General features: G+C 35.3%; 1 protein-coding gene across 3 annotated transcripts in view; it reads left to right on the forward strand.

Annotated features, from left to right (window-relative positions):
• Positions 1 to 27,148, forward strand: part of MSH3 (mutS homolog 3) — a 185,146-nt gene that overhangs the window by 99,326 nt on the left and 58,672 nt on the right. For all 3 annotated transcript variants that reach the window (XM_035014749.1, XM_035014750.1, XM_035014751.1), the window contains 5 exons: positions 4,971 to 5,158; positions 5,903 to 6,071; positions 12,136 to 12,200; positions 14,580 to 14,696; positions 21,027 to 21,134. In XM_035014749.1, coding sequence (XP_034870640.1) covers positions 4,971 to 5,158; positions 5,903 to 6,071; positions 12,136 to 12,200; positions 14,580 to 14,696; positions 21,027 to 21,134 — 647 coding nt within the window. The remainder of the gene's footprint in view (positions 1 to 4,970; positions 5,159 to 5,902; positions 6,072 to 12,135; positions 12,201 to 14,579; positions 14,697 to 21,026; positions 21,135 to 27,148) is intronic.

Genomic DNA, 27,148 nt, shown 5'->3' on the forward strand with positions numbered 1-27,148 from the left:
TATTATTCAAAAATTGTATTGGAATGTTTACTTTTAGTTTTCACTTTTGTTAGAATGTATCTATTTAATAATTAACTATTGACTGTTGGCCAAAAACCTAGGCTCCACATTACAAAAATCCAGCCTCTATATTTATCTTTCCCATCATACAGTGGCCTCTCTGGTGAAGAGATACTTTATGATACACTTTAGATTCAGCTTTTATTCAGCTGGACCTAACTTCTTATTTTTTTGCATAATTTACTTCATTCCTTTTAGTTAATCATTTTTTCTTTGTAAATAGGTTCTTAGCATTAATTCATTTTATGTATACTATTTAGTATGTGTACTTATCATTTACTCAACCCTAAATCATCTTCTCATCTCAAGATACTTATTTTCATCAAATATTCTATTTCATTTTACCTGGTCCAACTTAGACTGATTGCCCTCTATACTAGTTGTATAGCTATCTTCTTTGATTTATTTCCCTTGAATTGAATCTTTTGTTCAAAATTCTGTGTCTTCCTTTTGGTTTATTATTTCATTCTGATAGAGTGCATTTTCTAGAAGCATCCTGAGACAGGGTATTGGAAGTACAGTTGACCTCAACTCCTTTGAACAGTGCAGAAGTTAAGGGCATTGACCCCTGAAGAGTTGAAAATCTATGTATAACTTTTGACTGCCCCAAAACTTAACTACTAATAGCCTGCTGTTGACCTGAAGTTTAATGATAGTCAATTAACATGTTTTGTATGTTATATTTTATTATATACTGTCTTCTTACAATAAAGTAAGCTAGAGAAAAGATGTGAAGAAAATCATAATATTAAGACAATTTCTTTTGAGAAAGAGAAAATACATTTGCAGTACTGTAGTATTTATACAAAAAAATTTGTGTAGAAGTGGACCTGCACAATTCAAACCTGTGTTGTTCAAGGGTCAACAGTAAATGTTTTGAAATGTTGTCTGGAAATGTCTTGTTTTCTTTTCTTTTTTTTTTTTTTAAGATTTTATTTATTTGAGAGAGAGAGAGAGAGTGCACGAGCCGGCGGTGGGGGCAGAAGGAGAAAGAGTAGCAGTGTCTCCACTGAACAGGGAGCCCAACACAGGGCTTGATCCCAGGACCCTGGGATCATGACCTGAGCCAAAGGCAGATGCTTAACCTACTGAGCCACCCAGGCGCCCCTGGAAATGTCTTATTTTCTACTCACATTTGATTGGTAGTTTGACTGGGTATAAAGTTCTAGGCTATAAATTATTTTCCTTTAGAATTTTGTGTTACTCCATTGTTTTCTAGCTTCTGTTATTTTTGTTGGATAGTCGGATTCCTGATTCTTGGCGTGACTTTATCTCCTTCCAGAAATTGAAACATTTTCTTTTCATCCCTGATATTCTCAGATTTCATGATGATTTGCCATGATTTGGTTCTGTTTTCATCCATTGTATTGAGCCTTTATTTATTTTTTTATTTTTATTTATTTATTTATTTTTTATATATTTTTTTAATTTATTTTTTTTTAAAGATTTTATTTATTTATTTGACAGAGATAGCGAGAGCAGGAACACAAGCAGGGGGAGTGGGAGAGGGGAGAAGCAGGCTTCCCGTGGAGCAGGGAGCCCGATGCGGGGCTTGATCCGAGGACCCTGGGATCATGACCGGAGCCGAAGGCAGACGCTTAACAACTGAGCCACCCAGGTGCCCCATGTATTGAGCCTTTAAATTTGGCAACCAAGTTCTGGGAAATTTTCCTGAGTTATATTTAGGTTCTTTCTTTTTTGAAGTTCTTTTGAATTGATTGAATCCTGTTCTCTGAATGTTCCTATTTAAAAAAAAAAAGTATCCCGTTCTTGTTTCATGATTGCATTCTTCTCTGTTTAACTGAGGATATTGTTTTTTTTTAAGTTTATTTATTTTTAATGTTTTTATTTAAATTCAATTAATTAACATATAATGTATTACTATTAGTTTCAGAGGTAGAGTTCAGTGATTCATCAGTCTTACTAAATACTCCATGTGCCTTATATCACGTGCCCTCCTTAATGTCCATCACCCAGTTATCCCATCCCCCCACTCTCCTCCCCTCCAGCAACCCTCAGTTTGTTTCCTATGATTAAGAATCTCTTACGGTTTGTCTCCCTCTTTGATTTTGTCTTGTTTTATTTTTCCTTCCCTTCCCCTATGATCCTGTTTTGTTTCTTAAATTCCACATATGAGTGAGATTGTGTAATTGTCTTTCTGTGATTGACTTATTTTGCTTAGCATAATACCCTGTAGTTCCATCCACGTCATTGCAAATGGCAAGATTTCATTTTTTTGATGACTGCATAGTATTCCATTGTATATGTGTACCACATCTTCTTTATCCATCTTTTGATGGGTATCTGGGATCTTTCCATAGTATAGCTATTGTGGACATTGCTGCTATAAACATTGGGGTGCAGGTGCCCTGTCGGATCACTGCATTTGTATCTTTGGGGTAAATACCCAGTAGTGCAATTGCTGGATCATAAGGTAGCTCTATTTGCAACTTTTTGAGGAACCTCCATACTGTTTTCTAGAGTGGCTGCACCAGCTTGCATTCCCACCAACAGTAATACTGGTTTTTTCTAAGACATTTTCTTCTACGTATATAGGCTGTATTCCCTCTAGTATTTGTTGATTGATTAATTGATTGTTTTGGTTTTTTTCATTTCATGTTAGGATTTTTTATCTGATGCCTGATCATTTTTAAAGAGTGGGTAAGAGTTTTATCAGTGGATAAAATGCTGATAAGAAGATCTCTGTAGGGCGCCTGGGTGGCTCAGTCAGTTAAGCGACTGCCTTCAGCTCAGGTCATGATCCCATGGTCCTGGGATCGAGTCCCACATCAGGCTCCTTGCTCCGCGGGGAGCCTGCTTCTCCCTCTCCCACTCCGCCTGCTTGTGTTCCCTCTCTCACTGTGTCTCTCTCTGTCAAATGAATAAATAAAATCTTTAAAAAAAAAAGATCTCTGTAGATGAATATGGATTGCAAAATATGAAGTAAACTGTACAGTGTACTAGCTGATCCATTTTTGGAGTGAACTCCTGCTTTAGTATCATTCCAATTTTAGTATATGTGCTGCTGAAGCGAGCACCCTGCTTTAGTATCTTCAGAATTTTCTTGGGCCTGTGCTATTCCCTAGGGACTCTTTTAGCCTCCTGAATGGCTAACGATGTTCTGGGAGCTAGGTGGAAGCAATTGGGAATCTCCGTTTTCTCTTATTTTAATCCCTTGCTTTTGGTGGTATTCTCATCTTTCACTGTGCCTGAAGATGGTTCAGGTACACTATGTTTTACCTTCTCCAGAGAATAAAATTAGTCTTTTGTTGGTTAGGAAAATAGTGATTGCTCAGTGGCATGGAGAGGAATAAAATATTGAGGGATAATTGCTTCTTAATTCATTTGCAACCAGTCATGTTCTGCCCACCCACCCACTCCCAGCTTCCTCTTCCAAAGATAATTTGTGCCACCAATTTGAGTCTTTTAGGATTCTTGGTGTAACTCAAGTTGGGTTCTAGTTTTCCTCATAGCCAGCTTGAAATGCTAATATTTTGAATCTTCTAAGTCAGTTACCACTTATCTATTTACTTTATAGTTTCTAAGATGTTGTTACTGCTGTCTTTTCTTCTAGTTATTCTTGAGGTTTTATGCCTTTTTAAACAATCTTGGACTGTAGTTTCAAGATAGTGTGAAATTAGATGTAACATGTTCAGCTTATTCTCTTTATCAGAAGTTCCAAAAGTAAAAATTATTCATGTTCATGTTTACAAATTGCAACAGTGTTTATAAAGGTATGAAATAAAGAATAAAACATTTTCCTCTACTTTCCCCCTGAATACACACCACCCAGAGGTAACTAGAGTAAGTTAACATGTGTACCCTTCCAGATATTTTTTATTTACATTTTTATCTATATAGAATAATGCATATAGTATGAAGAATCAAAAATGAAATTTTACTGTATAAATACATATGGTATATAGTATAAACATATACTATGTATATGTAATATTTGTCAAAATTATGGAGTTCCATGTTGATCTGTACATCAATATGTACAGATGTCTTAATTTTTTTTAACTGTTTAATACTATTACATTGTATGAGATTTTCCTAATAAGATCCCAATTGTTAGATACTTGTTTCCTATTCATCTTTTTAATATTATTACCAATAGTGCTACTATAAATATTCAGATACACATACTTTTTCACTACTTGTTAAGTATAGTTTTCGTTTAATTTTTAATAGTGGAATTATTTAGTCAAAGGGTATATGCACTTTACTCTTCAAAGAGGTTATGCCTCTACTAATTGTATATAAAAGTGGCTTTTTTAATAACCTGTGTGACTTAGCTATTATCAGGTTTTAAAATCTTTGGCATTCTGATAAGTGACAAATGCTATCTTGTCATTTTAATTTGCTTGTTCTAATTATGTGTGAGGTTAATTGTGCTTATTGGACATTCTTTTTTTTTATGAGCTGCATATTCAGTTCACTTAGCCATTATTCTGTGGATTATTCATCTTTTCCAGGTAGATTTGTAAGAAGAGCTCATTAAACTGGGAAGAATTTTGCCATTTATTTCTCACACGTTTTGCAGATATTTCCCCAAATTGTCCTTTATATTTTTGACATTGGTTACTGCATTTTTGCTATATGGTCAATATATTTTAAAGTGAAAAATTATTGAACAAGTATTGGCTTTATTCTCCCTGGCCCAAATTATTTTCTTTAGAGTTTTAAAATGTTATAAAGTGTTTGAACTATTAATTTAACATTTAGAAGTTATCAACAATACTTTATTTCAATTAACTAGTATATAGAGTAAATTAAAATTTTCTTGAATTCTAACTTGAAAAAGACCATTAACTAAAAAAGAAAAGACCACTAATTAAAAGACCACTAATTAAACTTCATGTTCATATATCTTACGTTATTTAGCTAAAAAAGATTTCTTTTTTCAGTGTTCTACACAAGAGTTCTTCTTGATTGTCAAAACCCTGTATCACCTGAAGTCAGAATTTCAAGCATTAATACCTGCTATTAATTCCCATGTTCGGTCAGACTTGCTCCAGACATTTATTTTAGAGATTCCTGAACTCCTCAGTCCAGTGGAACGTTACTTAAGGATGCTTAATGAACAAGCTGCCAAGTAAGTAGTAGACTCTTAGATTACTGTCACTGCTGGAAAGGAAGAACTAATAGATTTGCCATTTGTTGTATGGATTTGTAAGCTTCCCTCGCGGTACTGGTAGACGTTGCATTTGAAATTAGAAATGGGATGGGATGCTAAAGGCTGTCTATGATAGCTGAAAGTAACCCTCTGCCATATAAAACTTAGGCAGTTCATTATCAAGGACAGATAACAGTACTTCTCCAGGTACCAGATGATGAAAAGATAAAGTCCAGGCAGAACAAATAGTAGCAGTTTATTAATTCAAACGTGGGAGTCAGATGGCATCTTACACTAATTTCCTAGATTCCCAGCGGTAGTCTGCGTTATGTTTGTAAACCACAGAAGCAAAGTTTTCCTTTACGAGGTAGTCATTTTATAGTTCATCCCACAAAGAACTCTTTTATAAAAGGGGAAGAAAGACAGTATTTACATTCGTGTTTATTTTCTGCATAGGTGAACAACACATATTTAATTTTATCTCTCATTTTCACCACGGGAATCATGAACTTGCAAAATGAAAATGATGTTGGGATAATTTTGTCTATATTCAAAGAAATTAAGAAACCAACCCATAAATACTTAGTGACAGAGCTGGGATTAGAGCCTTGCTTTCCTGATTCCCAACCCTTTGGTATTTATCATGCTGTGAAAAATAATTGATAACTGGTATAGGTAGTATGCTTCAATATATGTATTTGCATTTTTTTTTTCATTTTTTAGAACTGGGAATAAAACTGAATTATTCAAAGACCTTACTGACTTCCCTTTAATAAAAAAGAGGAAGGAGGAAATTCAAGAAGTTACTGACAAGATCCAAATACATTTACAAGAAATACGAAAAATACTAAAAAATCCTTCTATACAATATGTAACAGTGTCAGGACAGGAGGTAATGTCAACATACTTTTATTTTGCATTTGTTTATCTCAAGTAGAAAAGCTATTTTAAAATGTAAACAGAAAGCGGCCCTCTTGGCGCAGTGGGCAGCGCATCAGTCTCATAAAACGTAAACAAAAATCCGAGGATAGGATGAATATTTGTTTGTTTTCAGATTTTCTCTTTTGTTCCTTGGAAATATGATGTAATACTTTGTGTTGGTAAGAATTATTTTAATAACAGTTTTTTGTCTGTTTATTTACTTTACTCTCTTGGTAAAATCATGCAATTTAATGTTACATGTGTTTTAATATTATTTGTTGAAATTGTATTATAGAAAATGTGACTCTTGTTAATCATAACTTATAGGATTCATTTACCCTAAATCCAGGAGAGAAAAGTTAGTCTTTGATCTCTGGCCTGCAGATAATGAAATGATAGAAGTGAACCACCTGTGTTGGTTGGATCACACAGTGATTAAAAGGTAGGGTTTCCTTCTGAAGTTAGTAGTATAGCTGCTAGAGAACAAATAGCGAGAAAAAAACAAACAAAAAAACCCAAAACTATAGTGAAAACCTACAATTAGTGAGTCTTCCATGAGCTGATGTAACTGCTGTTCAGAATGTGTTTTTTGGCATGCATACTTCAGTTTAAAGTTTGATATTATTAATATCTGAGTGAGAATCAGGAAGAAGTATGCTTTTTTTTTTAATTTTTTTTTTAAAGATTTTATTTATTTATTTGAGAGAGAGAGACTGAGAGAGAGAGCACATGAGAGGGGGAGGGTCGGGAGGGTCAGAGGGAGAAGCAGACTCCCCGCTGAGCAGGGAGCCCGATGCGGGACTCGATCCCGGGACTCCAGGATCATGACCTGAGCCGAAGGCAGTCGCTTAACCAACTGAGCCACCCAGGTGCCCAAGAAGTATGCTTTTTAAATGTGGTTGTATCCTTTGGTCTTATTCTGAGTCTTTTTTTTTTTTTTTAAAGATTTTATTTTTTATTTATTTATTTGAGACAGAATGAGAGAGAGAGCATATGAGAGGGGGGAGGGTCAGAGGGAGAAGCAGACTCCCTGCCGAGCAGGGAGCCCGATGCGGGACTCGATCCCGGGACTCCAGGATCATGACCTGAGCTGAAGGCAGTTGCTCAACCAACTGAGCCACCCAGGCGCCCGGTCTTATTCTGAGTCTTGAGGCATGCTACTTCTATACCTTATGTTTAATAAAATATAGAGAGCCTAACTGAGGGAATTTGAGAAATTCTACTTCGTTAAGATAGCAAATTAGGAAATTTGTGAATAATTTCCATTGGATGGATGAACATTTTATTCAGGATTTTATTTTTTATTTATTATTTTTTTAATTTATTTTTTTAAGATTTTATTTATTTGACAGAGAGAGAGACACAGCGAGAGACGGAACACAAGCAGGGGGAGTGGGAGAGGGAGACGCAGGCTTCCTGCGGAGCAGGGAGCCCGATGCGGGGCTCGATCCCAGGACCCTGAGATCACGACCTGAGCTGAAGGCAGACACTTAACAGCTGAGCCACCCAGGCGCCCCTATTCAGGATTTTAAAAAGCAGATATTTTTCTAGTGGGGAAGAGTTTAATTTCAAATAAAATTTTTAAACATTTGCATTACTTTATATATTTAGCCAAAAGACTGCTGATTTGTATAATTATTTGAAATAAGAAACCCTACAGATTATAATCTTTATTAAAATATTTATTATTTATTTTAAAGATTTATTTATTTATTTATTTGACAGAGAGAGACATAGCAAGAGAGGGAACACAAGCAGGGGGAGTGGGAGAGGGAGAAGCAGGCTTCCCGCCGAGCAGGGAGCCCGATGCGGGGCTCGATCCCAGGGCCCCGGGATCATGACCTGAGCCGAAGGCAGACGCTTAACGACTGAGCCACCCAGGGGCCCCTATTAAAATATTTATTAATCTTCTGCCATGTAATAGACCATTGATTAAGACAGTGTATCTTTTGGACTCAAATCTTTTGGCCTCAGGCAGACATTTCACAATGTATTCCACCTAGATGTCTATATAACAGAAAAATAATGTGACAATATTTATACTTAGTGGCCCCCCCACCCTCCAGCCAAATATTTAATTGCATCAGTTGGTTTCACTATGCAGTCAGGACCTTCCAAAGGAAACAAGTGACCTTAGTACCACTAGTCCGGGCTATTTGTTGAAAATGAGATGATCAAAACTGCTTAATAACATTAATAAAAGATATGTAGTAGAAAGGCGGTTACCTGGTATGACAGTAGGAAAAAGCTGGGTGTGAAGTGCCAGTTCCCCCTTCGTGCTATGTGACCAAGGCAGAATCACCTATGTCGTGAGACTACTCCAAAGACCAATTGAGTTAAAATACGTGAAAGTGCTTTTTAATCATACATTAAAGCCCTATGTAAATGTTATTCGTATACTACTACTACTAATATAGTTACCATTTGTCAAGCACTTGATCAGAATGGTGCTAAGCACTTTATGTATATTATTTAACATTTGTAACAACACAGAAAGGGGTTATTCCCATTTTGTAGTGAAGAAAACTGAGGGTTGGAATAGTTAGGTAAGTTACCTAAATCAGAAGCCCAGTCCTGCCTGACTCGTCTTTCTACCAATTCCTTATTTCACTCTACTTACAAATATTAACACAAGGATTATCAACATCTTGGGTTTTATTTTATGAAACCCAGACATTTTAGAGCTCATACTATGCAAACTGAAATAAAGCTTAAGTCTTGGAAAGACAGTCCTGGATCCAGCTGGTAGTTTTACAGTAAAAATGGGGAATACTGATCAGGAATTCATGAGGGATAGTAGATGAGATTTTTTTTTCTTTTTTAAATCAGTGTGGCAGTGAAGTTTAAGAAAAAGCACAGTATGGAGATGAAATAATTGAGTTACAAACTAATTAGGGAGGTAAATTATCTTATTCTTTACTTAACCTTTATTAGGTTGAGGTGATGACTTTGAGGCAAGAAATTTCTTAGTTATTAACTGTGGGATGAATTCTTACTGGTTTTTAAAAACCTATAGAAACTGAATAGTATATTGATTCAGAATCACTTTTACAACATTTTTTTGAGAATTAGTGATTCTATTCAAACCAAATGAGTTCTAGATATTCAGCATTGTTATAGTCAAATTCTCTTTTAAAAAATTGTACTAATGGTATCAGCAAATTATTTAAAGATACTTACAGGACCAAGAACAGACTCCATCAAATATGATTACCTCTGAGAAGTGAGAGAGGAAGGCAGGAAAACCCTTACTTTGTATGTGCTTCTTATTTTATACCCTTCTATTCTGAAATTTTATAACTTTGTAATAATTTTTTAAAAACCTATTTTAGCAGCCCATGTAGTACATGGATTTCGTTATTATTGGGAAAATTAAGTAGATTGTCAAGCCAGTGATACTTTTGACAACTTCCTTTTTTACCTCTGTTCTCAGTTTTTATGTACTCATTAGAATACTATAAGCCTTACTGACTGTATTATTTCTGACTCTGAAAGTATTTGTAAGAAAATAATGAAAGCAGAAACTTAGCTCACTGCTTCTGTGATAGTTTTTCTCATATTTTGTGTATATAGAGAATCATCTTTTAACCTCGAATCAAATATGGAGTGGATATGGGGTGATATTTAGATTTGGGGCAGTATTGGTAAGTAGTAGTATTCTTAAGGAAAAGGGAAGAAATATTGGGGGAAAATCTTTAGAAAAAAATTTTATTAATTCACAGCATGCAGCATATCTGAATTCTGCTTAGTGTGTTTAAGATGTGAAAAGCATTCTCTGTTACATCTTACTTCTAAAGAAAAAATACTTGAGAATTCTTGAGAGAGAAGAAAGAAAAGAGGGAGAGTAGGAATGGGTTAAGTGTGGTATTGGAGAAAACAGAGAGCAGTTTCTGGAGTGAATTAAGCAAAGTTAGCAATGATGCAAGCCCAGTGATACGACAGCCTATAGTTTGAGTAACAATATCTGACGTTTAACCAAGAGAGAATTGGATCCCAGGAGTATGTGAGAAACTACTAGAACAAATCAAGGCATACTTCTTGCATCAACACCTAAGAAAGTCAGGAACTATAGAGCATGGAAAGGTGCTTGTGAGAATTTTCTAAGATTTCTGAAATATATGTTAATTTCCAATTTTAGTTTCCTTTTCTGTAGCAATAAAGTTTTTTAAAGGCCTTGTCTGCTCATTCTTAGAATGTTTGTGAAAAGAAGCAGAGAGAAAATTTCCTATTCGTTAGGCAGTGTAGAAGAGAAAAAAAAACCTGCTAGTAGATGACAATTCTCAAGAGAAACCCCAGCTGAGAAGAGGACACACAGGACTAGCACCAACTTGAAGAAGTAACCCCAGGGGTGTAACTAGCAGGAGGTCCATGTGGGCCTTCCCAACTCTCACCCTCTTTTCCATCGAGTATTGCCTCTGCGTATGGCTTGTTTGAGGAACTGTGGTCCTTAAGAGTAGACCCTTGATACTTACAGATTGAACTATTATGGTCCAAACTGTTCCCAGCATGCTCTAAAGGGCCATGATTAGAATCGATCTGTGATGTGTATAAGGTATAAATTTGAATCCAGTGCCCCGTGCTGCAGTGTTATGGCAAATTACTTAAGTAAGCCAGCCTATCTGGCTACCCACTGATCTCACTGAGGCAGTTTTAGCTTCTTTTTCAAAATTTCCACCTTTCCTGACACAGTAACTCTTGTGGAGCTCTGTGTTTTTATAGATCTAGATGTGTCCTTTCCAAGTATTAGTGAGCCACTGCGGTCCTGAATTTTGCTGTTTGCTGCAGGCCATAGCTCTTCCCAGAATTATTTTATAAAAAGATCATTAGGCTTTTCTTGTAGGACATTTACGAATAATATTTAAGCAGAAATTTTTAGCATGGTCTTAATGTGCTTTTCTTTCTCTTCAATGATATTTATTTTGTGGGTTTTTTTCCTCAGTTACTTTTTGTAGCCGAAGGGAACTTTTTTAGACTTTTGACTCTTCACTATTTAACTGGGTGTAGCAGATTTGAAATTGTATTAATTTCTCTCTATCCAGGAAGACATCATTAGTCCCAAAATTCTTAAAATTAACCAATAATTTCTGTATTATAATGAATGTAAAAATTATATAGAAAAATAAACTCAAAGATAGGCCAATATTATTAATAATATGCATATTATAAATACCAGAAATGTTATAAAACTGGTATGTGTAAAAAAGTTCCTGTGCCATCTCAAAATTAGTGGTAGCCACAGAGCTTCTGGGTTTCCTCCTGTATAAAATAAGTGTTTGTGTGTTTATTCATTTAAATAAAACACAATTTTATTCAGTAATATAGGAGAGTGAGCAGGAGGAAGAGATGATATACAACTAATGCTAAAAAGGAAAGGCATGATAGAAGTTTATTTCACTTGCTTCCTGATTGATTTCAGAAAAGCTTGCTTGCAGAACACGGCTCTATAAAGATGTGGTTCATATGAGTGAAAACTTAAAACACTGATGGGAAGAAATCTCTTCTTCCCTTAATAGCTGAAGAAATCAGTACTTTTTCATGAGGATATTCTTAGAGCACTTGGGCTCTGATAAAAACTATGACAATAAATCTTCTTCTGTTCAGAGTAGGGGATGGGCCATGTCTGAAACTGGTATAGCACATCGTAATTGATATTTTAAAATTGTATGTACTTTGTAAGAACTTCAGTCTTATTACTGAGTATAATGGAATTCTTAATTGGGTACTAATAAATGAAAGAGGCCATTAAAAAAAGAAAAATCGCCACATGTGCACATGACAACGTTATAAACATTAAAGTGCCGAGTTATATGCTTATTACAAACTTTCGATCAATACATATTGTACTTTATCCCAAGTATTGCAACCCTAATTAATGATATTTGGTTGTGTGGACATATTTGAACTTTCCTATTAACAATACTGGATTTATTTTGCATGTTGAGAGTAGTTTTTACTAAATTTATAGCACAATTTTGAGGAAGCTTTAATAATGGTTAATCATTTAAATATCTAATTTTTATTTGTATTTCTTTTAGTTTATGATTGAAGTAAAGAATTCTGCTGTATCTTGTATACCAACTGATTGGGTTAAGGTTGGAAGGTGGGTTTAAAATTACATTTTTTCTTACTAATGTGAATTACGACGTGTATACCTGTATACTACTGGAATGAAGATAACAACATCCTTGACATAAAAAGTAATTCTTTCCCTTTGGTTTTCTTATGGAACTTTTAACCAAAGAAATAATTATTTTAAATATTTTTTATCATTGATTTAAAAATATTTTTTCCAAAGAGTATCTTACTTGTATACATTTGTTTTCCTGTTTTGTAAATTACCATTTTATTCTTACACCTCAGAGTACACTTTAAACACATGAAAAAAAATATTGGGGCATCTTCAGTAATAAGATTAATTTGATTGCTTGAAATTCCTGTTGAGTGCTCTACCTGAAATTTCTTTTAGGAAGCTGAAATTTCATTTTCTGCCTCACTGAGTTCTGCATTTCTTTATTCTTGATGCTTTCCAATGCACATAATTATAACAGTTCTTTATGGCTTCTTTTTTGTAAGTTATTCATGAATTGATGAAAACAAATTAATCAAAAACAGAATTAGAGAACCACATTGAGACTGCCTTTTCTCCTTGATTAGGCATTAATCCCCCAAAGGGGACTCATATAAAGAAGTGGTATTAGCGAAGTATGTACTCCTGTGAGTAATATTCTTTGTGAAGTATTTATTGCTACTGTTATTAATATGCTTGCATGAACTTGAGATGAAAATGTTACATTTGTCTAAGTGAGCATAAGAGGGACTAGTATAGTAGCTGGTGTTTATATGAAGGAACTCTGTTAAGGATAAAAGAAAATTTTAACATCTGTGAATGATTATTATTTAATTAAAAGAAAAAAACTAGTATCCATTGCCATTATCAAAGGATTCTGAAGGCACAGTCATGGGTTTCTTTAGCTCTGTTACCATTGGTTTTTTTTTTTTTTCCTCCTGTGTTACTAGAAGCTGTAGGTGAGATTTGAGTATTGTTGATTTTAGGGGCTGTTTTCTCTCTTCACAGGCTTTCTTTCCTTTATCTACTTTTGTCCTACCTTACAGCTCATGAATTGAAGTATGTTTTATGAAGAGAAATTATTTAAAATTGTACATCTAATTATCTAAGAAACTGAAATGTTTCACTAAATGAATTTTATCAGAAGAGAAAGCTATGATAAATATGTTGGCATAGAAATCTAGATGACATTTCAGAAGCAACACGGAAGGCATAAATCAGTGCCAGCATCTTTTGAACATTCAATGATGTAAATTGAATGAATAAATAAGATGGCTTTGGGGAGGTTCATTGTTATTTTTATATGTCATTTGGCTATTGGAACCTTGACAGGGATAGGTTAGACTATTAGTCAGAATTTGAATATGAAAGGCTCACCCCTGGTCCAATAACTGGCCAAATTAAACTTAATTGGGACAGGAGTTGGGGAGCAAACAAAGAACAGTAATTACACTCTGTCATCACCTGCGTATCACTCAGTCCTGATCTTCTCTTCTCATAGGTCCAATCATAATAGTAATATCAACAGCAGTAGCAATCACCACCTCCACAGAACAACTCCTAACATTGGGTACTAATGACATAGGACATAGGTACTGTGCTAAGCACTATCTTATCCTCTCAACAGTACCTATGAGGTAGATACTGTCATTATACCCATTTTATAGATGAGGAAAGGGATGTGTAGAGAAGGTCACTTATATTTGCTTAAGGTTAAATAGGTAGCAAGTAAGTGGTTAGAGATAAAGCCTTGGCCCGGATTTTTTAACTGGGAACCCATGGCATCCCCTTTTGTGCTCTACAGCTTCTTGATGAAGAAACAGACGATACACAAGCCCACAAGAGGAGCATGTCATATTTCTTCCCATCTGGGGCCACTGTGAATCTACAGTTAGATCATGCAACATTCCTCTTCTTTGATCGCCTCCTGAATTAATGCATTGCTATTCTTTGTAATTCTTTATATTTTTCTTTTTTCACTGAAATACATTAATTATACAGAAAAGTGTCAAACATAAAGAGTAATAGGACTTTCATCCATGTACCCAGCTTTGTCAGGACTTACTTGCTTCTGATTTTTAATAAGCAAGCATTTTCATTTAGTGTAATTTAAAAGCTTTCTGCTTATGAAATGGAAATTCTAAACTTTGACTTTGCCATATGGATATAATTTGAAATGAATTTGAGCTCCTGAACAAAGTCCTGTGAACTCCCAAGTACTTTATTTACAACAGAGATCTTTGGAATCAATAGAGTTCAGCACCATAATTAAAGAATGTTCTCTGTTTACAGCTATTTACTTTCAAGGTTCATCAGAGAACAATAAATAACTACTTTAATTTTCTGAAGTGATGGCATTAGTGATTTCTTAGTAACCTTGATTTCCTATTTATGTTTCTTCCCCTCTTCTAGCACAAAAGCTGTGAGCCGTTTTCACTCTCCTTTTATTGTAGAAAATTACAGACATCTGAATCAGCTCCGGGAGCAGCTAGTCCTTGACTGCAGTGCTGAATGGCTTGATTTTCTAGAGTGAGTTTACAATGAAAAATATAATCTGACTTTTTGCTATGAGAAATAGACCGGAAAATCTTTCCATCAAAAAGAAAAGTAGAGATTACTGCTTGTGACCTGCCATAAAATAGTTGAGTACATGTGTTCTCTGATTTTATTTTTAATCCATTGAAATGTAAGCTCATCTTAGTCTTTAATGAGAGACCTAAATATACTTTATTGTTACTGTACCAATATTTAGTTGCTAAGGATGTTTGGTAGAGTCACTTTTTGAAATGCCACCTTGGACTTCCTTTACTTTACTTACAAAAAGGCTCTAACATTTTCAGAGTTGGAAAAGAATGGGTTAGTTGCTTTGTTTTTATTATCTCCATTTAATTTTTTTCTTATTTTTCTACATCCTGAATATTTTCTTCCTAACTTTTTATTTTAAAGAATTTTAAATCTGAGAAATTTGAAATAAATACCGATATACTCTTCATCTAGATTTATAAAGTGTTAACATTTCGCCACATTTGTTTTATCTCTCTCATACTTTTTTCCTGAACCATTTGAAAGTATGATTTAGACATTATAACACTTCACCCCTAAATACTTAATTAAGTGTACATCTAAAACTAAGGACATTCTATTATATAATCTTAAGACTATTATCACATCTGAGAAAAATTATTAATTTTTTTTTTTAAGATTTTATTTATTGGACAGAGGGAGACACAGTTAGAGAAGGAACACAAGCAGGGGCAGAGGGAGAGGGAGAAGCAGGCTTCCCGCTGAGCAGGGAGCCTGACGTGGGGCTTGATCCCAGGACACTGGGATCATGATCTGAGCCAAAGGCAGACGCTTAACATCTGAGCCACCCGGGTGCCCCAGAAAAATTATTAATTTAAGGAATATTGAGTTTCTTTAATTCTGCCCCCTCATTTTTAAATGAAAGCTCTATTCAGCTTTCACATGTTACATTTTATGATGTTTCTTTTGTAGTTGAATCTAGAATAGTCCCTCACCTTTTTGGGGTTTTTTTTTTTTAAGATTTTATTTATTTATTTGAGAGAGAGAACATGAGCAGGGGGAGGTGCAGAGGGAGAAGCAGACTCCACATTGAGCAGGGAGCCTGACAGGGGACTTGATCCCAGGACTCTGGGATCATGAATTGAGCTGAAGGCAGACATTTAACTAACTGAGCTACCCAGGTGCTCCACCTTTTTTGCTTTTTTATGAGATTTTTTTTTTTTGAGGAATCCTTGCCATTGCCTCAAAGAATGTTTCATATCTGGACTTATTAATAGTTATGTGTTCATATTGACAGGGATAAGTCAGTGGTGTACTGGTAAATAAGATGTTAACAGCCAGTTCTTTGGAAGAATAGTAGTGTTTGTGGCGTTTGCTGGTTTCTATAGTGTAAATACTCCTACTGTGGTTGATTTCAAGTTATTGCTGGACTGAAGTTGGGAAGAGAGGTGTACAGTTGACTTTCCTGAGTCCTTAGCTATGAGCCACTCATCTAAGCCCTTTAGGTATATTAGGTCATTATTTCTCACAAGATCTTTGTGACTGAAATATTATCACCCCCAATTGACAAATGAATAAATTGAGATACAGAAGTAAGAAGTAAGTTGCCTACATTGGGTTGGAGCCAAGGTTCAATGCAGGGTGCACAAAGATATTAAGTGACAGTTCTTTTTTTTTTTTTTTTTTTAAAGATTTTATTTATTTATTTGAGAGAGAGAATGAGAGAGAGAGAGCATATGAGAGGGGGGAGGGTCAGAGGGAGAAGCAGACTCCCTGCTGAGCAGGGAGCCCGATGTGGGACTCGATCCCGGGACTCCAGGATCATGACCTGAGCCGAAGGCAGTCGCTCAACCAACTGAGCCACCCAGGCGCCCTAAGTGACAGTTCTTAAAAGGTAGTTGGTACCATTTTTTTGCCCAGAGGAGTCTTGAATTAGAGCATTAGAAACACATTCTAATTTACTTATCCTGAATCTTCTGAGGTTATCTTAACTCTGAATCTTGGACCCAGGGATAGAAACTTGGTATATTCATTTCCTTTTCCAATTCGCTTTCAATTTCCCATTTTAAGGGTCTTTAGGGCCCTTGAGTCTCAAGTTCTCCTGGTTTTCCTATAGAAATATCACTGAGAGGTGCCTGGCTGGCTCAGTTGGTAGAGCGTGCGACTCTTGATCTTGAGGTTGTGAGTTAGAGCCCCATGCTGGGTGCAGAGATTACTTAAAAAAAAAAAAAAAAAGTATCACTGAGACATGAAAATTGGATGAAAATTAGTCCTTTCAAGCTTCAAGGGCCACATTCTAGGGTTCTGGGATTGGGTGAGATGATACATATTCTCTCTGTTCATAGTATACAAGATTTTACAGATCTGGTTTATGTTCTCATTGTCGTTATTCTAGACTAAAGATAAAGTTCAGATCTCTCAGGCCGAAAACTTCGGCATTTTCCCGTTTTACCCCTTTATCTTTTATCAAATTCCTGTTTGTCTTTTCCCTTTGCAATGTATCTTTGATTTGCCCCTTCTCTGTTCTGTTCTAGCACCCCATTATTTCTGTGTATTATTCTTCCTGTATCAGCTCTTTGCCTTCTACCAAATTAACCCAGGAGAATTCAGCTTTCATCATACTACCCCTTTGAGTGAGGTGACATTAAATACAGCATCACAGAAGAATATGATACTCATGTTGTATTGCTAAGTGAAAAAAGAATGCAAAACATTATTGAAGGATGATGCAGTTCTGTGTAAATTCACATACATGCACAGCAAACAAATCTTTTTATCTGTCTTTAAAAGATTATTTGAGAGAGAGAGCATGCATGCATGCGCAAGTGGGGGAGGGCAGAGGGAGAGAATCCCCAAGCAGACTCCCCACAGAGTGCAGAGCCCTGTGTAGAGCTTGATCTCATGACCCATGAGATCATGACCTGAGCCGAAACCAAGAGTTGGACCAAGCTCAACCTACTAAGCCACGCAGGGTGCCCCTAAATCTTTTTATTTTAAAAGATTAAATGTATATATTCCATTACTGTATTACCAGTATGCTTATTGGTCATTTGTATACCTTTTCTGGAGAAATGTCTTCATATATATATCCTCAAATATTAACTGATTATTTCTGGATGGTGAGATTACTGGAGATTTTAGTTTACTTTGCAAATACATGATATCAAAAGTGTCTTTAATGTACTTACATTACTTTCAAAAATAAGAAAAATACATTAATGGTTTTATCTAAAAAAATAATATTGGCTGAATTTTTGCTAGAGCTTTTGCAGCTAGAGCCCCCACTTGAGAACAACATTGATTGTAATGTACAGTATTTATTAAGGTGCCAGATGGTATGAATATAATGTCATTTTAAAAAATGATTAACCTCAGTGAACCTGACATCAGAGGATTGAATACCAGCTATACACATGTATTTGTCTCTTATTGAGATACTAACCATTATACATTAGTCATACTACTTTTGATCAAAATATTGCAAGAAATCAAGGCTGTAAGAAACTCTAAATGGAATTTTCTCTGAAAAAATGTGTCTCTTCATCTGTATTCCTAGAAGATGGGCTGTGGATGTTGAATAATCTTCTTGATTGGAGATTTTTTAAAAATTGAATTATAATGTCTCTCGTGCAGTAGGTTAAATATTTTAGAAATAAATTTGCAAATAAAAAATAAAATATTTTCCTTTTTTGTTGATTTTACATGTCATTGGGCAACATCTGATGGTAGACTGTCCTAACAGCTTTAGAACCGAAGTACTTTAATCTTAATTTTTCCTGTGGATGTGGCAATATCTTTTGACCAGAGATTAAATCATAGTACTTTGGCTTCATCTTTAAGTTGGTTGGTGGCTTAGTGATAAAGTTGCCTGTTGTGACATAAACCCAGTCTTATTGTTATTTGAATTGCCCATTTTTTAGCTTGTTATTTTTCTAGGTATGGGTAATCTTTTTGAAATTTGGCAAAGTATAGCAAATGGACAAAGATCAAGAAGTCAAACAAGACTTCCTAGGTTATGATGATGATGTTAAAGGTTTATGACAGTGTTTCATTTTATTCATACATCTTATTTATATAATTGACATGAGAAAGAACATTATTGTCTATATCAAAATAATTACCTTATCTCTCTCTGCCTTTTCTTTTTTCTTATTTTTTTAACCAAAATGGTACCCACTGAGAGCTATGTCACTCATTTCAATCCCAGACACTAGAATATCATGAGGGACAGTTACCCTCAACCTAAGGCTCCTAGATAGTAGCAAATTTATTAGGGTCTTGGTGGCCTGGACAAGAGCTGAGAAGCAGGGAGTGAGAGTGAAGAAAAAATGAGAGTTATTTAGTGCCAAAGATACTTTGATACTCATATTCCAGAGAGGCAAGAGGAGAGACACCAAATGTGGCCACTCTCTGGGAAAACAGAGTGCCAGGATAGGAAGAACCAGATGGGTCAGTAATTAGAACAGGGACAGAACGCAACACAGTCCAACAGATAAACCAGTGGTCAGATCTAAAACTGAAGTCAGACCAGGAATGACAAGGCATGATCACTGGGCAGTCACTCAGAAGTGTTAGGTCCATGTAGCATGTGGCATCTTCACAATGGAGTGAGTCATTTTTAAGGTGGCAACTGAGCATTGTCTGTCTGATGCCAGGGGCCAGTCTCCTTTGTGTTTGGGATTTTGCACAGACTCTTACCACTGTTAGTGGGATTCTTGCTTGTGTTGATGAACCTTAATTCAGTGAGAAATAGGTAAATTATATTTATTATGTTCTATCTATTCAGATAAAAAGGTATAAAATATACTATAAATATATTTTCTAATTCATAACGTTAACACAAAAATAAAAATGGGTGCTTAAAATGTTGCTTCTGTTATGTGGAAAAGTCATTTGCATGGAATACCTTATAACTAGAAAAATCATATTACAGATTCTAAAAAATCAAGATAATGATAATATAGGAGTAACTGATCACATAATAGCTTAATCTGGATATCCTTTTCAAGCTAGGAAGCATTCTAAAACTTTCGGATTTAAGAAGCAGATTAAATCTCAAAGTTTCTGAAACCCATAATACAACAGAGAAATCTTTTTTTTTTTTAAAGATTTTATTTATTTATTTGACAGAGAGATAGAGCAGGAACACAAGCAGGGGGAGTGGGAGAGGGAGAAGCAGGCTTTCTGCCAAGCAGGGAGCTCGATGCGGGACTCGATCCCAGGACCCTGGGATCATGACCTGAGCCAAAGGCAGCCGCTTAACGACTGAGCCACCCAGGCGCCCAGAGAGAAATCATTTTTAAGAGAAGAATTCAGCCTAATATTCTACTTTGGTGGGAATCTTCTTTGAAAGGATGTAAGGGATACCTATGATGTGAAATAATGGAATAATTTGGGGCACCTGGGTGGCACAGTTGGTTGGGTGTCTGACTCTTGGTTTCGGCTCAGGTCATGATCTCAGGGTCATGAGATCTGCGTCGGGCTCCGTGCTCTGTGGGGAGTCTGCTTGAGATTCTCTCTCTCCCTGCCCCTTCTGCTTGTGCTCTCATGCTCTCTAAAATAAATAAGTCTTTAAAAAATAAAGGAAATAATGGAATAATTTAAACAATAAAAAAAGGAAAGCGCTTGCCTACATGCCTATATGTTTTCTGAATAAGTCTTTCAATAAAAGTCTTTTAAGCCTTTAGATCACAAGTGATTTAATTAGCCAAAGATTTGGGGCACTGATCATTATCTTTTTAAAATAAATCTAAAATTTAATTTATATATGTATTATTAATAAGATAACTGAAGATCACTGAAAAAAAGTGCTTTATTTGCTTGCTTTTAATGAAATTTATTACAATGTCTACTGCATATCAAAGTTATGGGCTAGATGTTGGAGCTAATAATGATAGGAAAATCAGACGAACATGGACCCTACCATCGAGAACCTTCCAGTTCAGTGTGAGAGATACTGAAACTATTAATCCTAGTTTGGATGATGCTATGAAGGAGAAGCACAAAGGCAAGCTGAGCCACCTGGGTAGTTCATGTTAATTTAAGCTGAATGGAAATGATCACTACATTTGTGTTAATTATGTTAAGGTTGACGTGTCATGGTCAAATGAAATGTGCAATACAGTATTAATAGTAGACATCTTTATATAGAAGCCTCAGTAATCAAGTTATATTAAACTGAGAAGTCGTCTGGAGTAATATCCATGTTTCTTAACTGTTAGGTATCTCTGGTTATTTTGTTTATGCTCATCTTAGCTAATAAAGTGATTGCGTATTGTGCAGCTTTTACAGATCTAAGAAATCAATGTGTTCACCTTTTTGTTGTTGCTTCTGTAGGAATTTCAGTGAACATTATCACTCCTTGTGTAAAGCAGTACATCACCTAGCAACTATTGACTGCATTTTCTCTCTAGCCAAGGTCGCTAAGCAAGGAGATTACTGCAGGTAATGTATTTTTTAACTCCCCCCTCCTTTTCAGTGCTTTAGATCAGATGGCATTATCCCATTACTTTTAGTATTTTTATTATAAAATATTAAAATATGCAGATACGTTGGATTCTTGGTAAAGCTGAATGTCATACACACATGGCCTGATTTAAAATTAACAAATTCCTTTCTTGCTTGCTCTGTCTTTGAGTACAATGAAAGCAGATGTTCACAATAACTCTAGAGGTGAGTGTTATATATTTCAATTTTTAAGTTTATGTGAGTGACATTTTTTTAAAGGCGTAATCCTTTCATTTGTTAGCTTTGACTTGAACACTTTGTAATATATTTCACTTTATAAGTCTCATTTAAATGCCAACTAAATCAGATGTGGATGAAACTGAATGTGTGATCCATTTCGAGACAGTGTCTCTATTGCTATCAAATTGCTCTTTGTTAAGTCTAAAACCTTAGGCTTGAGCCAAATCTTTGGCTCATTGCTCTGCTTTCCAGGCCCACTGGGTAGGGGTTCCCACCTTCCAGACCGACTGGGGCAGCAGTCTTGTTCCTGTAGCTTTGCAGGGCCAAGGTTGGGCCCCCAGAGCTCTAGGCCATATTGCCCCTTTGGTGGCGCTGTGCCTGGGCCCCGCCCCTGAGGTAGTTCTTTCTGGTAGTCCCATGTCTGTCGATGCCCTGTGCCTGGTGTGCTTTCTGGTAGTCCCACGTCTGCTGATGCTGATGCCCTGTGGCTCTCCCGGGCTGGAATTTTGTACTGGTGGCTCTGTGGGTCTGGAGAGCTTTGCCCAGTTGTGGTCTGGCTCTCTGTGGGCTCTTTTTATAAAACCACTAGCCCATTCACGAGGGCTCTGCCCTTATGAACTAATCACCTTCCAAGGGCTTTACCCCCAATACCATCACATTAGGTTTCATATGAATTTGGGAGAGGACACAAACATTCACTCTGTAGCACAAAGCCAGTTTTTTCATATACTTAAGGAAATTTAAGGGAATATTTAACTCACTGGCTTATTATGAGTTCTAAAAAGAAAACATGGAAGTGATACTGCCTATCAGTGCTTTGGTATACAGAGTTCGTTATGTTTGAGAGGATATGTTCTGCTGTTCATACTTCTTTCATGTTTTCTCTAGTTTGTGCCGAATATGTTTTTTTTTAACATTTAAATGTTCTCTTTATACCTAGCATAATACCCATAGTGGATGTTAAAAAATAGTTTTTTTATTGTAAAGCATTTATTTATTTATGGGAGAAGAGTTGCAGGAATTGGCTACCCCAGTTTTAGATAAAAATGTACTTAGTTTGCTGTTTTGTTTCATTTTGTTTTGCTACCCATTTATGTATGGAGTGATCTACTGTACTGTGCACAATGGTTTTGTTTAAAATAGGCTCTTTTATGGGCGCCTGGGTGGCTCAGTCATTAAGCGTCTGCCTTTGGCTCAGGTTATGGTCCCAGGGTCCTGGGATCGAGCCCCACATCGGGCTCCCTGCTCAGCGGGAAGCCTGCTTGCTTCTCCCTCCCCCACTCCCCCTGCTTGTGTTCCCTCTCTCACTGTGTCTCTGTCAAATAAAAAAATAAAAAATAAAATAAAATAGGCTCTTTGCGTTTTTATTATTACTCAGTTTCTTTTCACATCAGAGGACTTTGAAAATTTTGTGCAATTTATCATTCATGAAAATGAGATCTGTAAATGTACTCTAGTTGAATCTAGTTCTGGGAGAATAAGAGTCTATCTTCCGTTGACTCGATTCCTTCCTTATGTACTGTGATCTTAGTAGGACTTCTTTCTTGGTGCACAAGGTTTGTGAAGCTAACGTTTCCTAATGGATTTGTGAATTAAGCAGAGGATCGGCTACAATCTGTACACTTGGTGATGTTTTCACACAAAGCTCTTTCCACTGAAAAATACCGATGCCTGGTTTCTCTCTTCCTGCACTTCTTCAAGTGGCCTTTTGCCATTTGCTGCTGCAGCAGCTAGAAGAACAGAAGAACCATGTCTGCGGGCTTGTGGTTTATATTACATCATATTTAAGTGTTCGTATCTGTATGTGCGTATATACCTATTTGTAAGCCTAAACATACATATATATTACACATAATATGTAATTTAAAGTAATACATCATTTTCAGGGCATTATAATAACCAGAATCTAGCTTTGATATCAGAAGGTCTGGTTCTAGCCCATCCTCTGTCACTGATTAGCTGTGTACTCTTGTTTAAATCTCAAGTATTCATATATAAAATTGCAAGAAGTTATGAATTAGTAAATGGGATGAATTTTACAGTTGTAGGTATTCTTTATTGAGAGCTAGTTTTGGCAAAATCTCTGAGTGAAAATGCATTCCTTATTATGTCACTATAAAACTATGATTAATTTTGTAGACTCATCAGAGATTTAACAAACATTTTGAGTATCTACAATATTCAAGTTTGGTCCTAAATTTTTCATTTTGGGGCTTCTGCTTATTTACTTCAGTACATTTACTAAGAGACCCCTTGATTTGCAAGTAAAATTTGAACTTTTTTAGGCATATCCTTTGGAGTGTAGACTTTGGATCAGACAGGCTAGGCTTGGTTATTTGGCAGCTGACCTTAAGCAAGTTACTTAACCTCTCTGATCCTCAGTTTCTGCATTAACAGAGTACCTACCTCTCAGAGTTGTTGTACAAATTAAATGAGATAAAGCTATATTAAACTTCTAAGCAGAACCAGACAGACGATAAGAACTTAGTAAATAGCAGATAATATTATTCAAAGATATTTATTCAAAAATCAGAAGGAATTAAGTAAAAAAAAAAAGTATTTTAAAAATTGTCTTTAATAGAAATATCTAAACTTAAGGGTTGTTAGAATCTTTCATACCCATAATAATTTATTCTTTAAAAATCATTTTTAGTTCTCTGCCAGTTCTCAATCTTATCTGTCTCTTTGAACATGATAAGCATCGTTATCTTAAAGTCTGTGTCTGGTAATTCAAACATCTGGAATTCTTGTGGGTCTGTTTCTATTGCTTGTTGTTTTTGTTCATTTCCATTCTTAGATCTTTTTGAATTCCTGATTGTTTTGATTACATTATGAGCATTGTATTTGCAGAATCATTATAGAAATAATTTGATATTATATTTCACCTAAAAGAGTCACATTTGCTTCTATCAGGCATCTTAAGACACTAATAATAATCTGGCATCACTTAATCCGTATCAGGTCTTGAGGTGACTCAGAGATTCAAAGGTTGCCATTATTACTTCAAATGTGTTTCTCTGCCTGGTGTGCAGCCCATTGGTGTCTCAGTCCAGAGCCAAGCTGTTCATAGTGCTTTCCCTTAGTGGTTCCCTTAGGAATCCACAGACACAACCCCTGGGTCTCTGTCCTGCCCCAGGTCCTGGCCAGCTAATTCCTTGCTTTCTTGTTAGTTATCAGATACTATCAGGTAACTGTTTTCTATACTTTATCTAACTTTCCTATTTGGCCTCAGTAGGATTGTTCCAACTGATATATTCTTTCATGAAGACAACTTCAGGAAATATTTCACATGCTAAAATACTTTCCAAATTGGATACTATATGTTAAGAAAAATCCACCTGAATATTTTTAAATGAAAAATCATGCTATAAAGTTCAAGGAATATAATCAACTTCTCTCTCTCTTTTTTTTTTTTTAGCAGAAATAAAATTGAGTGTAAATAGCCATGAAATAAGAAACTTTTAACTAAAATGCATTTTAAGCTAGTATTTAAGTATCTGAAACTTAGATACCTTTTTTTCCCTTAGATTTCCAGCTTGTTTAAAGATTTTAGTGCATTTGAGCTATTGCACTTAGTTCAAATTGAATGTTTGGCTGCATAATTGCAGTCTTTTCTTCCTAAATGCTCTTAGGACATTTTATTCACTGTAGCCTAACCTTGAGACAGAAGTTCTTATTCTAAGTCTTTCTATCCATTTTTTGTTCTGGATGTTATATTGTTTTACTAATTACGTTGTTTCCCTGAGGCATTTAAAGGAGAAAGATGCAATTTCAAAAATATAAAATAAATTTGTTCAAGTTTAATGTTTCATTCTTTCCAGGCAGCATCTAAATTTCCTCAGCTCTTCTTAAATGCCATATCATCAACATGATTTTCATATCCTTCTTGCTATAACTATTCTAATCTCGTACATCATCTCATCTCTCCAAATTATGATTTGCTTCTCATTCCACCAGGAAGTGTTTTGTCATTATATAATTTTGATAGCAACAGAGTAAGTCAGTGTAGATTTTAGAGCAGAACAGATCACTCAAATTTTTATTCTAAAGTGAAAACCTTCCTGGGAAATCATATCAGTGTCATGAATAATGATCTATTGATCTCACTTGGCAGAACACCTAGGATTTTATTTTAAAACTGATATTACTTGCAGATGCTTTCACTTTTTATAGTAAGTTTATAATGCACCTATATAAAAATCCTATCTTTAGAATTAAACTTTGAAATTTAAAAAAAATATCCTTTTCCTGTCATTTTAAAAGTCTCTTTCCAATGGATAATTTTAAATTACTCAGAAGGTACTTTATTTTCTTTGAGAAATGTGAGTGTACATACTTGGGGTTTTGTAAGCCAGATATATTTAAGGAAAAGGATTTAAGTATTTAGGGAAGTAGTATTTCTTAGCCTTATGAATAAGGTCAGAAATGTGCTTATATGTGAAAAGTTCTGAGTCAAAGTATTTAGTTATCAATGAGTGCAAGTTAACACGATTCGAGAACACTATTCACCCAACACATTGTCAGAAATTAGAAAATTAGATAATACCTACTTCAGGTGAAGGTATGAAAAAACAAAGTCAACTTTCATATCCTGCTGGTGGGAAGATAAACTGATACAATATTTCTATGTGTTAAAATAAAAAGTATGCATACCCTATGACTTAGAAAGTCCGCTTCAGGAATTTACTCTAGCTTAAGAAACATTTGTCCGTATGCACATGGACATATATATAAGATTGTTGATTGCAGTATTGTTTATAACAGTGAAAATCTAGACACAGTCTAAATGTTGGACAGTGGAGAACAACTGACTTATCTATGCAGCAGCTTCAAAAGAATGCTGAAGATATGACAAGAAATGATCCTAAGTCTTCAGTATAGCATACCATCAGGGTCCTTTGGACCTAATTTCAGTTTTTGAGTTTCTTAAAGGTCTTTTAAAGAACAAAGAGAAAATTCATTTTTTTTTTTAAAGGAGAATAAAATTCTGTCTTGCATTTACCATATGGGTCCATTGGACCCTTTTATAAATCTAAGATGCACTTTGGGATCTTTAATGATTTTTGTCTTTTCTATATCTGGAACATCTTGCTATTTCGTCATCTTAAGAATTAGTTTATTATTGTTTATCAATTATTTCTACTAAAAAGTCCAAATATAAGAAAACTAGAGGGTGATGATGCAAAGGTAAGATAAAAATCACTACCACACCATCCTTCATTGTTCTGATTGTATTGCCCAAAGTGCTGCATCGTCCTTCAGGAAGTTATAAAAGACTGGAAATAGCACTGTTGTAGTCTAACTACAGCAGTTATTATAACTGTTATAGTTATAATTAATTAATTTCTATTAATGTAGTGATTAACTTTCACACATTGTAACTATTGTTTCTAACTTTCACTGAGCATAGTTGAGAAGTCTGAATTTTTAAATTTTTCACCCATAATAGCAAAGAGGACAAAAGTGACAGAAGACATTTCACAGTTATCAGATTAATCAGAAGATGAATGTGAAGAGAAAGATAGCAGTGCTCTAGATACTACCGATGATAATGATATTTCTTGTATAAACAAAATCTCAGATCGTAAGTGTTCAGGTGACAGTATCCTAGATGAATTTTCCCAAACTCAAGAATCAGTGTGCGAATGATGTATTTCCAAGGACAAAATGAAATGTGTTCTTCTCCAGTTAGTTATTCCATAGGCAGCACACATCATGCAATATTTGGTGGCAAGAACCTGAACCATCCTGTTTTGCTAAAAGGATATGTA

This window comes from Mirounga leonina, unplaced genomic scaffold (genome assembly GCF_011800145.1).
Source record: "Mirounga leonina isolate KUSES-001 unplaced genomic scaffold, KU_Mleo_1.0 Mir_168, whole genome shotgun sequence".
Lineage (NCBI taxonomy): Eukaryota > Metazoa > Chordata > Mammalia > Carnivora > Phocidae > Mirounga > Mirounga leonina.